General features: G+C 40.3%; 1 protein-coding gene across 1 annotated transcript; it reads left to right on the top strand.

The window, feature by feature from the left end:
• The first annotated feature begins 4,326 nt into the window (after positions 1–4,326).
• Positions 4,327–11,939, top strand: LOC118567252 (deoxyribonuclease gamma-like). Its single transcript, XM_036151926.1, has 6 exons — positions 4,327–4,522; positions 8,085–8,170; positions 8,336–8,424; positions 9,459–9,545; positions 11,584–11,695; positions 11,916–11,939. The coding sequence occupies exons 2-6, from the start codon at positions 8,090–8,092 to the stop codon at positions 11,937–11,939; spliced, it is 393 nt and encodes a 130-aa protein (XP_036007819.1). The 5' UTR covers positions 4,327–4,522; positions 8,085–8,089.
• Positions 11,940–12,968: the final 1,029 nt, after the last annotated feature.

Raw genomic sequence — 12,968 nt, 5'->3', positions numbered from 1 at the left:
TGACGTGTGTTGTGAATGCCATTTAAACAGAAATAAATTGAATTGAAATCAGCCAGAAGCTTTTTTTTTTGGCTTGGCTTGTCTAGCAGAAACCCTCAGAATTGATGGCTGAGTGCCAAAGAGAAGCCCAAAAGATTTACTTTCACAAGCGGAGCACTGTAAAAATAAAACTACATGTAAAAAATTGTTTTTTATTTGCTTTGGAATTCATTAAAATGTGATGGACACAGAGGACACAGCAGTAAAGGACCCCCAGAGCACAAGAGCCACAAGAACAACTGTAGCCCATGCCAGAAGCCTCCTGGGAGTTGCAATGATGAAACCATAGGCCCAATCTGCAGCCAACCACTCAAAAACGACTCAGCAGTGACTATAAACACAAGTAAAGAGACCCGGCCAGTGTTGCTGCTGCCCTACAGGCAGTGAAAGGGTCCACTGATAGCGTATAGTGTTATAAGTGGCTTGTGTTATGGAAATATCTATTGATTTTTGTGTTAAACATGTATTTTTCTTAAAGCACAAATAGTTACCTTCTAATCACTAAAACTGTGTGGCATGGAGTCTACAGAGGGGGAGGTTTGCTGCAATAAATCCATTCAAGCACTTGTAGATACCCCCGGCACTGAGAGGCACCGCAGGTTTTATGGGAGACCTCTCAAGATGGCATACAGCTTTTTTATGGTTCTTAATGTTTTTCCTGGTACAATCTTAAAACCACTTGGGCTGTTAATTAAAAGTTAGTTTGTACGTTGACACTTGAGGATCTGTTTTGCTTGTGGGAAGATAAGCGCCTGGAGACCGTGTCCGTGGACCACACCCCCAAATTACTCCATGAGGAGCCGACTGCCTATAATAAACATGCGATTGGGGGTTTGCTGGCAGACAGATGCTTACAATGGTCATGGAGGGGGACTTCGGTAATATACTAAATTAAGCTTTATGGTAATGTTGTGTTTGTCTCTCTTCGGAATTCCAATTGTAATAAATAAATGCATATTATAAGTGTTTTGTCTCTGATACTTGTTTTCTTCCTTTGCTGCCAAATCTCCGAACCGAGTGAGGCGGGCCGTAATGAATGAAACAGGAAGAACTAGAGGCTGTCTTAACACTTGGTTTTCACTGTCACATCAACTAAAAGCTGGAAGAGTGGATTCAGTCAAATACGTCTCATGTTTAACAGACTAATTTGATTATTAAGGGTACAAAATCAATGATCAGAGTCACATCAAGGCAATGAAAACACCCCCGATTATAATTAATCTACGGGTTTGTTTATCAATGTAGGTCTCTATCCTTATTTGTGACTGAGGCTGAGTTTCATCAAGCCTCTATGGTCCAACATTTTTCCCTCAGCTGCAACACTTGAAGCACTCAGGGGTTCAATTCAATTCAATTCAATTCAATTTTATTTATATAGCGCCAAATCATGAAACATGTCATCTCAAGGCACTTTACAAAGTCAAGTTCAATCATATTATACAGATTGGGTCAGATTATACAGATTGGTCAAAAATGTCCTATATAAGGAAACCAGTTGATTGCATCAAAGTCCTGACAAGCAGCAGTCACTCCTGGGGAACCGTAGAGCCACAGGGAGAGTCGTCTGCATTGTACATGGCTTTGCTGCAATCCCTCATACTGAGCAAGCATGAAGCGACAGTGGGAAGAAAAACCACCCATTAACGGGAAGGAAAAACCTCCGGCAGAACCGGGCTCAGTATGAACGGTCATCTGCCTCGACCGACTGGGGTTACAGAAGACAGAACAGAGACACAACAAGACAGACAAACAAGCACAGAAGCACACATTGATCTAGTAATCTGTTCTACATTAGATGGTAGTAGCGGGTGAGCCGTCTTCTCTGGATGATGTCACAGTTAACAGAATGCCAGACCAGGTGTACCTACTATGAAGAAAAAGAGAGAGAGCAAAAAGTTAAAAGCTGAAATGACGACAGTCATTTCAATGTAATACAATGCAAAACTGGAAAACAGTAGACTGAAGAACAGTAGAAATCAGTAGAGTGAGAAAATTAGACCCTGATGTCCTCCAGCAGCCTAGGCCTATCACAGCACAACTATAGAGATAGCTCAGGGTATGAGCCACTCTAACTATAAGCTTTGTCAAAAAGGAAAGTTTTAACATTAGTCTTAAAAATAGATAGGGTGTCTGCCTCACGGACCAAAACTGGGAGTTGGTTCCACAGGAGAGGAGCCTGATAGCTAAAGGATCTGCCTCCCATTCTACTTTTAGAGACTCTAGGAACCAGCAGCAGACCTGCAGTCTGAGAGCGAAGTGCTCTGTTAGGAACATACGGGGTAATCAGAGCTCTGATATATGGTGGAGCTTGATTATTAAGGGCTTTATACGTTAGAAGGAGAATTTTAAATTCTATTCTTGATTTAACAGGAAGCCAATGAAGGGAAGCTAAAATTGGAGAAATATGATCCCTCTTGTTGATTTTCATCAGAACTCTTGCCGCAGCATTTTGAATCAGCTGAAGACTTCGAACTGCATTTTGTGGACTTCCTGATAGTAAAGAATTACAATAGTCCAGCCTTGAAGTAACAAATGCATGGACTAGTTTTTCAGCATCACTCCTGGACAGAATGTTTCTAATTTTGGCGATATTCCGGAGGTGAAAAAAGGAAACTCTGGAAACCTGTTTAATATGGGATTTAAATGACATGTCTTGGTCGAAAACAACACCAAGATTTTTAACTTTATTACCAGAGGCCAAGTTAATGCCATCCAGATTAAGGGATTGATTAAGAACTTTATTTTTTGAAGACTCTGGCCCAAAGATTACAACTTCTGTCTTGTCAGAATTTAAATGCAGGAAATTTAAAGTCATCCAGCTTTTGATGTCATCAAGACATGACTGCAGTCGAAGTAACTGATTGGATTCATCAGGATTTATGGATAAATATAGCTGAGTGTCATCATCATAACAGTGGAAATTAATCCCATGCTGTCTGATAATTTTGCCAATCGGAAGCATATATATAGTAAATAGAATTGGTCCAAGGACTGAACCCTGTGGTACTCCACAAGTGACCCTAGAGTTTGAGGAAGATTTATTATTAACATGAACAAACTGGAATCTGTCCGACAGATAAGATTTAAACCAGCCTAATGCTTTTCCCTTAATCCCTACAGTATGCTCAAGTCTTTGTAGGAGACTTGAGCTGTGTCTTTACATATGATCAGCTGCTGATGTTCTCCCTCTTTTCAGCTCCATGCACTTTGAGCCTGTTACAGTTTATAACCATTTCTCATCTTAGTCTCCGTGCTGACCAGACATTATATGTCCTCTATGGCGCAGGGTCCTCTAGTGTGTATTTACGCAAGCCGAAGGCTGAGTTTGAAGTTCTCAGAACACGTTGTGTTTGTGGTTGGAGCGGACAGAATGATTACTTTCTGCGTTGCTTTTAGCCCACGAATAGTCTTAAATTCGTAATCCTACAGGAAATATAGCACTTTTTATACATTGCTACCCCAGATTTGATGAGTATAGGTGCAGCTGTTCAAGATCTGTCTCTTTCTGGTTCCTAATTGACAGAAATCACTATTTGGCAACGTCTGGTACCAGCATAATCTATATTTAATGATACCTGTTTGAGGCAGTGAGGTGGGCGGAGTTGTTCCCCCATTGGTGTGCTGCGCGTGAGGAACAAACAGTGGAAAAATGCATAAAGATTGTAAAAAGGCTCCTTTAGAGGGAACAGGAGAAATGATGGGTCTGAGCTGAAGCCCCCAATGTTACAAGTTCCTTAAAATTAACTTATCCAATCTCCTGCATCCATGACTGGTTCTGAGTGAAGGCTTTATCTGGCAGTCGCCCCCCCCCCTCCCCCCTTGCCACTTGCGTAAACCAGAGGTACTTTTCTTTTTGCTCCTACTAAATACAATACTTAAGAAGCCTTAAAAATAGATTTTGAAGATATAAAAAGCATTTTTGATTAAATTCAAGGATGACATATTTATATTCAGTTTTCAACTGTTTTATTAGCATGCTGAACGTATGTAGTGAATGTGGATAGGAAACCAGAACCGGGTCCAGTATGAACAGCCAGTTATCCAGATGAGCTCTAAGCCGGTTTTCAAGTCCAGAGGATGAAACAGACCATATGCAGATAATCACAGTGAAAACTCCGCTTTTCATTTCCAAAGCACAGTTCCTGTGAGGAACTAACGTCTTCTGACGCACAGCTCGCGTCTTTATGTTGTCCACCAATTTGAGAGATAAACAGATCCATCTGCAGGTTTTCAAACAGGAAGGCATTAAAGGAGCTGGATATTTGTTTTGACATTTTTTTTCTCTTTGTCCTTTCTGAACCTGTGCCATTGGTTGGCTTTCGACCAATCAAACAGCCGGTCTTCAGACTCTAAACATTTCTTTGGTAGTAATCCAGCACTTGCTTAAGAGTGAAGTCTCAAACATCTTGAACAGAAGTCCTCATTTTGTTGGATTTTAACTTTAACTCTTTTTTGGGAGGAGCAGCAGCAGATTTAACTGCAGGTGAGAAATACATTTTTCTGTGTTTTCTTCCTTTCAGCTCTGAATGCCTGAGACGCTTCTCATACCTCGAGACAATGAGCCAACCCTGCTCCTCTTTTTTCCTAAAGAAAACAGGCTTGTTCTTCAGAGAATTACTGAATAACTTTAACACTCGAAACATCCAATGTGATGCTTTTAAAAAAGAAAAGCTGCATGCAGTTTTTCACCGGATTTATTTAGGATTCTTAATTTAGCAGAAGCCTTAACGTCTGTTTTTTCATTAATGCTACAGTAAAAAGCTGTTTTAGAAAGTGGATTTACACCAAATATGCTCAAGACTTTGACCTCTTTGTACCAGCAAGCAGCCGGAAATTTACTTTTTTATTATTATAACTGAATATACAGATAACGTTAAACCTAAATACAAGCTTAAATTCTCAAACTAATAAACAAGGAATGTTTAAAAGTTATATGGAAACTTTTCAATGCTTTAAAACCTGACTGAAATATTATATTTACTAATATGTTGTCAGCCATATATATTTAAAAGGGAAGACTTTGACTTTAAAGACGCAGTTCATCCTAATATTACACTAAACATGATTAAACCTCGGCATTCATACATAAATGATTCATTTGTATCCCTAAATTTTTTTTACTTTATTTGTACAAATATAATTCTGACACACAAAAATTAGAGTGTTTTTCCAGCTCTTGTCAGTAATAATTTGCAGCTGCTGGCCAGGGATTAGATGGCTCTGAAATATGACTCTCTCAGTAAGACGCCGGATGTATGGAAAGGGTTTTAAATGTTTTTTTTTGCCTGCTCTTTCTCTGCTGACAGTAAAATGTTCAGTAAGACTGGAGCTGAGGACTAATTTGCAGCATCATAACTTTAAAATGTATGAATACGTTAAACTTTATCCTGAAAAAATGCTTCACACGCTAAGCAGAGTAAAAACAACCGTCATTAGGCATCCAGCCGTACGTGAGCTAGTTAGAGCATGAAAGGAAGAAAATCTATGGGATCCTGGAGACAATAACACTCAACAACAGGAGTCAACACTTTAAGGACAAGTGTGTCTGTTTGTCTTGGCCTGCTGTTATCTGCAGCAGCATCAACTGATCTCTACAAAAATGTGTTTGATGACTTCCAAGAATCATGCCACTGCACAAATACTGAGAATTACTGCGTCACAAAAACCAACAAAGACAAACAAATCTTGTTCTTATGAAGAAAACTGTGTCAGTCAGTCAACCCATCCTTTATTCGGGGAGGACCTTTACACACCCAGGTCATGGAAGTGCTTTACAGATCCATTGAAAAACAAACAGGAACAACAACAAATGGCCAGTAAAAACAACAATACAAAAGTATGTAGAAGAAAATAAAAGACTAATAATAAGAACAGCCCGATATTTCTGCTCAACTGGACTGAAATTAGAACTGTTGGGGTTTTTAAAAGGGATAATACAGGGTATTAGGTTTCCTTACAGACAGAGGAAGACCGTTCCAGAGCCTGGGAGCAACAACAGAAAAGGTTCTGTCTCCTCGGGTCAGCAGACGAGTCCTAGAAGCATCCAGAAGCAACAGGGGTTCTGACCTGGGAACGTTGTTGTGTAAAAGCTCTGTTAGATCTTAAAATCAGTCCTAAAACATGCAGGAAGGAGGAAATGGAGGGAATGTGCTCATGTTGATTGTTACCCGTTAGCAGCCGGGCAGCAGCGTTCTGGACCAGCTGCAGGCGACGTAGCTGCCCAAGTTGAGACGGCTTCCTTGAAAACTTTCATGTTTTCTCAAAAAAAAAAAAAAAATCTAAATTTCTTTTTCTATAATCTGTATTTTTTTCAGAATAAAAACACAAACTTCATATCTATCAGCTTTAAGCAACAATGAATATTACTACATGTGGTTCTATAATTAAGGCAAGGCCTTAATTCAAAGGGAGGAGGAAAGCAGATCCCTTTTTACTGAGGCTGAACATGCATTGTTTGTCTGTCCGTCTATTTCTTTATGCGTGGTCACAGGAGGCAGCTGTCGGGTCAGAACCGTGTCCTGCCTGTCTGAGACAAACCATCACACAGAAGCCCACAGACAGGAGATATTAAGCAGTAACGCTCCTCTGTGTTGTTGCCGTGTTGAACGTCGGAGCCACAGTGAACAAAGAGATTCAGTAAAACAATGGAGCCACAGAGTCACACCTGAGACGCACAGAACTCAGAACCGAGCCAGGTCAGAATCAGAAGGCGGGCCTGATCAGTATTTTAACCCTTTGTGAAGCTGCGGCAACCTTGGTTTGCTTCACTCTGCAGTACAGACAAGAATGGGAATGCAGCCGTTTTATCTTCCCACATGGTAAAAATAGGTCACTTTAAAAGATTACAAGATAATAAATACGTTTGTCTTTAAAGGGGATAATTATTGCTGACAATGAAAACTAATCATCTGTGCTTTAAAATTAAATGTAATGTAATAATAAGAAAACACCTGAATAAAATGAACCTATTACTGTTTTTGAAATCAGCTAAAATTAAAGGAAAAAAATGATGGTGGGAAATAGATTTATGGCTTTCAAATTATGCAATTTGTCTGCAGACTTTGGCTTCTTCTGGAGCTGGGACAGTTTCCTTAACGGTACTGATTTAAAGAAACACTGAACAGGCTGGAGCTTGATGCCAGACTGATGGAGGTGCTGGTGTGGCACTAACTTAACATGTAGGAGCAGGTCGGTCCCACCTGTTTTCTGTAAGGACGTTCTTTTGAGAAACTGACCCGAAACGACCCAGTTTGGGAGCAAATTATAAAGAGAAGCTAATGATAAATCAACAGTGACAAGAAGAAAGGAGTCCATTAATCAAAACTTTTTCAATAATAGACCTAAAAGTGGCACCATGTTGATTTTAAATGTTTTTCTGTCAAATTACAAAGACTGAAAAGCCTAAAATCATCTGAATTAGACTCATTAATAAAAACACGCCTTGTTCTTAAAACTGGTCCAAGATGAGGCTGCAAAGATCAACCAGCTGCTCAAGCCGCCTCTGGCTGTCCATAAATCGTCCTGCACAGATGTGACCTCTCACAATCATCCCCGTGAACCAGTGGAGCTGTGAAGACACCAAAAGCTTTTCATGCCCTCCTGCTGCTTGTTGTAAAGCACTTCCTCTACCTTCTCTCAGAGCTGCTGATGTTTTGTGCACTGTGGGGCAAGTATGCTGTCATTGTTGCAGAAGCTCAGATATTGGATATTTTTGCTCTATTGAGATTTTTAAAAGCTCCTAAATGTCAGGTTTTACGGTTCTGATCAAACATAAAGATTCTGATCAAACATAAAGAGATTAAATCAAATCTACTACCACAGGTGCCAAACCACACCTGTTTTCTCTCGCCTTGGTCCACACCTTGTTGTGTCTCCTTTAGCCCTCAAGCAAACTAACTGTAAAAGCTCTCACCTTTTATTAGTCACGTCTGCAGTTAAACAAATAACCACTACCAACAGACAGCATGTTCCAGAGTATGTTCAGACACAATGGGCTCATTAAAATGCTAAAAATATATTTTCTGCTCTGTGTTTCCCGCTTTCAGCCACCATGAAAATTGCAGCCTTTAACATTCAGAAGTTTGGACGCAGCAAAGTTTCGGACCCGGAGATTCTGAAGATCCTTGTTAAGGTAAAACCTTTAGCCAGATAACGAAAGTTACACCTGCTGGTTTGGTAAAAATGGGTTTAAATTAAATATTTGTGTTTGCTTTGTTACTGCAAGTGAGAAAAAAGGAACCCCTTGATTTTAATTACTGATTCATCAAGATATTAACCCGAGTCTATGACCTTTCAGATTATTTCCCGTTATGACATCATCGTGATCCTGGAGGTGGTGGACGTTACCGGGAAATCAGTGGAAACTCTGATGAAAGAACTCAACAAGTTAGTAAAGGCAAACAGAAACACTTTGCAGAAACAAGTTGAACTTAGGAACTTGGGCGACTGTGGCTTGGTGGGTTGAGTAGTCGTCTGGCAATCTGAGGGTTGTGGGTTCGATTCCAGCTTCCCCCTGCCACATGTCGATGTGCCCCTGGGCAAGGCACTTAACCCCAAGTTGCCTACTGAGCTGCGTCTCGGTGTATAAATGTGTGTGCGTTAGTGAGAGCGACTGGGTGAATGTGGCTATAGTGTACAGCGCTTTGGGTGGTCAACATGACTGGAAAAGCGCTATATAAGTTCAGTCCATTACCATTTAAGCCAGCTTTATGAATACCATGTTAATTTGGATGAATATAAGACAAACAAATGTGGTGGCCTTTAAAGGTGCCATGACATCACCGTATAAACCATTTCATGTAGTTGGTATGGCTGCATATGTAAGCTCTTCAAAAAATTTCATTAAAAAAAGTAACATCAGCTTGTTGTTTTGTCAGGCCCAATGTCACTCCTTAGTAAAAGGGTTGGTTGCGGTAATGATATGCAGCTCTACCTCGTTGACTTCACTCTGATTGGCTACAACCATTATTTTATAAACAGGTGTGTGCTCTGACTGTAGAATATGTACAGTCAGACACAGAAAGACAAGGAGTTCCAGTGGTCAGAATCCAACCTGCGTGGAGATTAGATGTTCTCCCTCTGTATGCCTGGGTTCTGTCTGGGTAATCCTAATTCCACCCACAGTCTAAAACATGGCTGTTAGGTTAATTGGCCTCTCTAAATTCCCATTAGGCTAAAGTGTGCAAGTTGGACTGCACTTTGATGGGTTGGCTTGGCGCTCTGTCCAAGGCATACCCAACCTCTCACCCAATGTCCACAGGAGATGGCTATCCCCATAACTCTAACCCATCCAGCCTGCATGGGTTAGAGTTAGGGGTTCTCCCAAACCAAAAATGATCATTATAGCTGAGGTTGAGCCTAAAACTTTCTTAAAGAAAGTTTTATAACAGCAACACTTGTCTCTGTGTGTGTCTGCTCAGATCCAACCAGAAACATCACTACACTCTGAAAATCAGCACTCGCCTAGGCCGGACGCACTACAAGGAGCAGTTCATGTTCCTGTACAGGTGAGAATCAATCAATCAATCAATCAATCAATCAATCAATCAATCAATCAATCAATCAATCAATCAATCAATCAATCAATCAATCAATCAACCAATCAGTCAATCAATCAACCAATCAATCAATCAATCAATCAATTAGTCAGTCAGTCAGTCAGTCAGTCAATCAATAAATCAATCAATCATTGGACACTTTAGTTCATCTCTACTGTCTGTAGGGATGTGTTTAATTAAATCTGACTGACAGATGGAGATGAATTTAAGTACGAGGTTTAGAAGTAAAATCAGAAGATTTTCCTGGAGTTGTTAATTTCTCTTTTAGCAAGCCAAGAATGGCTGAAGCAGGAAGATGGAGGAAAGAGGGAGAGCTGTCTGGTTGATCCACCACCTAAAAAGTGGAAGAAATGAGCACACTTCTTTAACAATCATACAATTATTAATATCTAGATATCTAAACTTTATCATCTCCATAGAGGGAAATGAATTGGTTTTTTTGCAGCCTGCAGGTTAAAGGCACAGCTCTTGTAACATAATTTTTACCGAGGACACATAAATAGTAGGAAATAATCATGAATAAAAAGTGGAGAAATTAACAAAGAATATATATTAGAATATATATTTTCTCTTGCATGATGATCAGTAGCTTAAATGGTCTTTTAGAAGTTCCCTTGTGTGATGCCATGTCCTTGCTTTTGATCATTGCATGGAGTGCTTCTCACAATCCAGGTTGGTGCGTGAAAGCACCGAGACGCACAGAGAAAAGGATGCACTGATCTGTACCAATATGCTTTAAAGTCTGTGTATTTGCGCCGTGATCCCGGGACCATTTTACTTTTCAACCACTCCTCTGTTCTCTGAGCTGTGCAGAAGGATGTGTTGCTGTTCGGGTTTTTTGCATTCTTTTTTCCCCCCTTTTATTTCAGTCATTTTGACAAAATACGACCACTTTATACAAGAAGGCAATGCCCAGTAAAATGCGACAGGTGAGAGTGCATTAATATCAAATAGATGAAGTTGTAAAATGACTAGTGAGTAAACAAAACAATAATGATGAGGATGTAGGATGCATTCAATCAATAAACTTCATCATCATGTCACATTTCTTAATTCAGTCTAATTAGTTAATTTCTCTTCTTTGATCACTAGGAGCGCATTTGTGCTTTATTCTTTCTTCTTGTACAATCAACCAATCGCAGCTCTTAAAAGACAGCCGTCACCAACGGGTCAATCAATCTCATCACTAGATAAAACCCTTCTGTCCTCTCCTTCCTCAGTGTCGCTCTCAGCAGGATCTGAATCGCTCTTGAGCCAAAACTCCTAGGTAGGAATATTTAGGCTAAGATACAACCTCTCTAAGAGACTCTGAGGATCTGACGTTGTTCCAGAATGTTTGAAACATGCCGATGTTCAACCTCTGCTAAGGAAATTACGGCCTTCATACCTCTGCCACATTTAAGGCCAGTTTCCAGGTTAGCTTTTTGTCAAATGTTCTGGGAAAAAAATTTTTTTGCTCCCAATTTCTTTCAGTCCAGGGTTTTAAATTTCGTCACACTGTGGAGTCTATTATTTTGAGGGGCTTTAAAGATATTTTTATTGGCAACAGACTCTGATGCCTCTACTCTTAGATTGAAACAGCTGCTTTTGATGCTGCTGAACTTGCATCATCCCTCCAGTGTGCATTACAGGTTCAGATCTGAAATTGTTCAGGCCCTACCTCTCACAGAGACATTTTTGTGCTTTTGTACCTTGTTAGGTTACCGCAAGGCTCTATTCTTGGTCCTTCTCCATTTTCTCTTCATATCTGCTCCCACCATTTTTGCAGAGACATAAGGATGACTGCCAGATGTACTTTCCATGGAACACATTAGTAGGAGCTCTGCCCAACTTTTCCTTGATTGCCTCGTTGAAGTCAGGAATTGAATGGCAAAGAAAACCTCTGACACTCCCACCCTCTTCCCACTCACCCATTCTCAAACAGTACTGCGTCTGCTGTGGCTCACTTTCGGCTTTATGAATAAAGTGATGTGGTTTATGGATGCAGGGATGACCTGGTTGACCTGGAGGACTCCTACCAGTTCGATGATGAGAAGACTGAAGGACGGGATGTCTTCGACAGGGATCCATATATCCTTCGATTCAAGTGCCGAACACAGGTGAGAGATGGCTTGTGGTTACAATTGTCCTTTAATATTTAAGCTCAAATAGGGCTAAGGTATTCAAACCCCAGAAATGATTATAGTTGAATCTAAACCTTATTTTCTGTCTGATTCTCCTCATAGTTCCTGAAAGATCTGGTGATTGATCCCAGTTCACACCAACCAGAAGGCTCGGAGAAGAGCTGGATGAACTCTATGAACTCTTTGTTCACGTCAGGGGATAAGTGGAGGACAGAAGTAAGGACTCAAGCCAGACAAAAACATTTCTCTACGTACTTATTAGCTCAGATACATCATCAAGATCAATTTACCATCTAATTGATCAAATATCTCCTGCAGGACTGTGGTCGGAATTCCTAGAGTTACTGAACAAGGAAACGGTGGAGTGATGAAGTTCCAGCACTTTTATTGAGAAACAGAGCAGAGATCACATAGATGTAAAGTAATCACACCCCACAGTGCCGCTGCAATCTACATCTGCCTGTTTTTGCCCTGTCTCCTTTCCGGCTCCCCTAAATACTCCACAGCCGTACCGTGAGATAACAACAGAGACGCTCATATCCCAGACATTCATTATCTGCATGGTAAAACCAGAGCATTTGGCCTGGCAATCAGCAGAGCCGAGGAGCTGAAATGAGCGCCTTGTGTGTGTCCTTGTGTCTCCAGTCTAAGTTGGTGTCAGGCCATAGTGACTTCAGAATAATATTCCCATAACATTCCACCCCTTTGATCACAGAGATAAAGACAAGATGACACATCACATGAATATAAGGGAAACACAAAGGAACCATATCAGTTATAATGTGCAACCCATTGTTCCCATGCTGGAACCATTAGCAATTATCAACATGAGTGCTTCAAACAGTTTTAACACACAAGATCAAAGGTTTGGCATTTTTCTACAATTTAGGTTTCAACTACTTGAGTCAGGCTGTTTTATGTTCCTATGCGCACATTATTTTAATTCAGTTGAATTCAATTTTATTTATATAGCGCCAATTCATGAAACATGTCATCTCAAGGTACTTTCCAAAGTCAAATTCAATCAGATTATACAGACTGGGTCAGATTATACAGATTGGTCAAAAATGTCCAATATAAGGGAACCCAGTTGATTAGATTAGATTAGATTAGATTAGATTAGATTCAATTGATTGCCCTGATGTCCTCCAGCAGCCTACGCCTATAGCAGCATAATTATAGAGGTAGCTCAGGGTAACATGAGCCACTCTGACTAGAAGCTTTTGTCAAAAGGAAAGTTTTAAGAGTC

Source organism: Fundulus heteroclitus, chromosome 20 (assembly GCF_011125445.2).
Source record: "Fundulus heteroclitus isolate FHET01 chromosome 20, MU-UCD_Fhet_4.1, whole genome shotgun sequence".
NCBI lineage: Eukaryota > Metazoa > Chordata > Actinopteri > Cyprinodontiformes > Fundulidae > Fundulus > Fundulus heteroclitus.
Note: the sequence above shows the minus strand (reverse complement) of the source record. Positions and strands in the feature narration are given on the sequence as shown.

What these genes read in the sequence shown, in the direction of transcription:
- LOC118567252 (XM_036151926.1), top strand. Translation starts at nt 8,090, where the DNA reads ATGAAAATTGCAGCCTTTAACATTCAGAAGTTTGGACGCAGCAAAGTT. An exon ending in TTCTGAAGATCCTTGTTAAG is followed by an intron (nt 8,171 to 8,335) that starts GTAAAACCTTTA and finishes ATGACCTTTCAG; the next exon opens with ATTATTTCCCGTTATGACAT. An exon ending in GATTCAAGTGCCGAACACAG is followed by an intron (nt 11,696 to 11,915) that starts GTGAGAGATGGC and finishes TGTTCACGTCAG; the next exon opens with GGGATAAGTGGAGGACAGAA.